This window comes from Olea europaea, unplaced genomic scaffold, assembly GCF_002742605.1.
Source record: "Olea europaea var. sylvestris unplaced genomic scaffold, O_europaea_v1 scaffold23720, whole genome shotgun sequence".
Taxonomy (NCBI): Eukaryota; Viridiplantae; Streptophyta; class Magnoliopsida; order Lamiales; family Oleaceae; genus Olea; species Olea europaea.
Window position 1 is genome coordinate 1 of NW_019241860.1, and position 1535 is coordinate 1535.

Genomic DNA, 1535 nt, shown 5'->3' on the forward strand with positions numbered 1-1535 from the left:
AAAAAAAAAAAATCATGGTGTACAAATTAACACTTTTTGGGCCCAAAACTTTAAGATGACCGGCTAAAGTATACCTCTTGGGCAAACACATCAAATGGTTTCTGTCCGTCGGATATCATCGTAGCACAAAGGAACACGGCTTTTGAGATCTTCTGAGGGAAATGTTCCAAGGCATAGGAGATACAAGCTCCTCCACTGCTGTGACCGACCAATATTACCTACAGAGAGAAACATTAAAAGAACCAATGAAAAATAATTGGGGAGTGATTTTGAAACTGTACGAAAGATAGCTTAGCTTAAAAAGTTCACTTGTATAATAAGCAAGTTTCATAGTTTATTGGTCAAAGTTGGAAACAAAGGAAACTACTTATTATGACATTATGACAAGTTACTTTCAGGAAAAAAAAAAAAGTTACATATTTAACAAGAAGTAAGTTATCCAAATATTTTTCAAAGTATCTTTACTTATTCTAACCTTAGCCAAACCACACATTTTCTGATCATCGTTTACCTTTTCATCCTCTGGTAAATTCTGCAGATATTGAATCAATGGTTTTGAATAGTCTGCTAGTGTAATGACGTTGTTCGTATCCGTTATATCAATGCCAGATCCTGTTAGATCCAAGGCAATCGGAAGTAATCCAGCTTCCTCGAGTAGAGCAATAGTTTTATACCAACACCAAGCTCCAAATCCTTCTCCAGGTATCAAAACAAATTTCTTTGTTTCAATATTCTCCAAATAATCTGGTAACTATAAAACATGTATTTCAGTTAACAAAATCATGAACGGGGGGAGGGGCCAGAGTATGGTTTGGTGAAAAGGAACACAGTGATGCATTACTCGAACACCAATTTAGCATACAAATAAATGATTAACTAAGCATCATCTACTGTCATACTCATAATCTATAGATCATGATTGTGACTTGCATAAATCATAATATATTTTTAGGCGCACAGAAATCAGTCACTTAAACTGATTATACTCGCGTAAAATTTACCAATTGATTACTTCTGAGGAGGAGAAAATGCTAATGCTGAATTTTCACAGCTTTTTTCTTCAGGAGAAAAGGAATACGAAAAAAATGGAATTAATTAAAAATATGGGAAAAACGAATAAATGAATTATTTGTCCATGTCAAATTAAGAATTAAGTTTTCCTTGGCTGCAAATGAGAACTTAAATACATTATATACTTGGTTTTATTCAAAAATAGAAATTATGCCACAGGCCATTCTTCTTTAAATCTAACGAAACCTACAAAATAATATGCACCAAGAATCATTAAACTAAATAAATTTAAAAAAATTGAAAAAGCTCCCCAAAAGACTAACAAAAAGAAAGAAAGAAAAAGATCTATCGTCCCAACTTTTTCTTCTCAACTTTTCACACCATAATGAATATTGATCTCACTTTTTATACACAAATAACGTTTTCAGAGCTAACTTATAAAGCAACATGATTACAAACTAAATAAATAATAAAATAATTCAAAAACCCCAACTCTTTTCTCTATGGATCCTAATCATTAATCC

At 32.2% G+C, this 1535-nt stretch overlaps 1 protein-coding gene across 1 annotated transcript; it reads right to left on the bottom strand.

The window, feature by feature from the left end:
• Positions 1-11: 11 nt before the first annotated feature.
• LOC111381778 (putative methylesterase 12, chloroplastic) lies at positions 12-751 on the bottom strand (the record flags this gene model as incomplete). The annotated part of the gene is made up of 2 exons (XM_023005604.1): positions 12-218; positions 512-751. Coding segments are annotated over 2 exons (408 nt in total), but the record flags the coding sequence as incomplete, so codon positions are not given.
• Positions 752-1535: the final 784 nt, after the last annotated feature.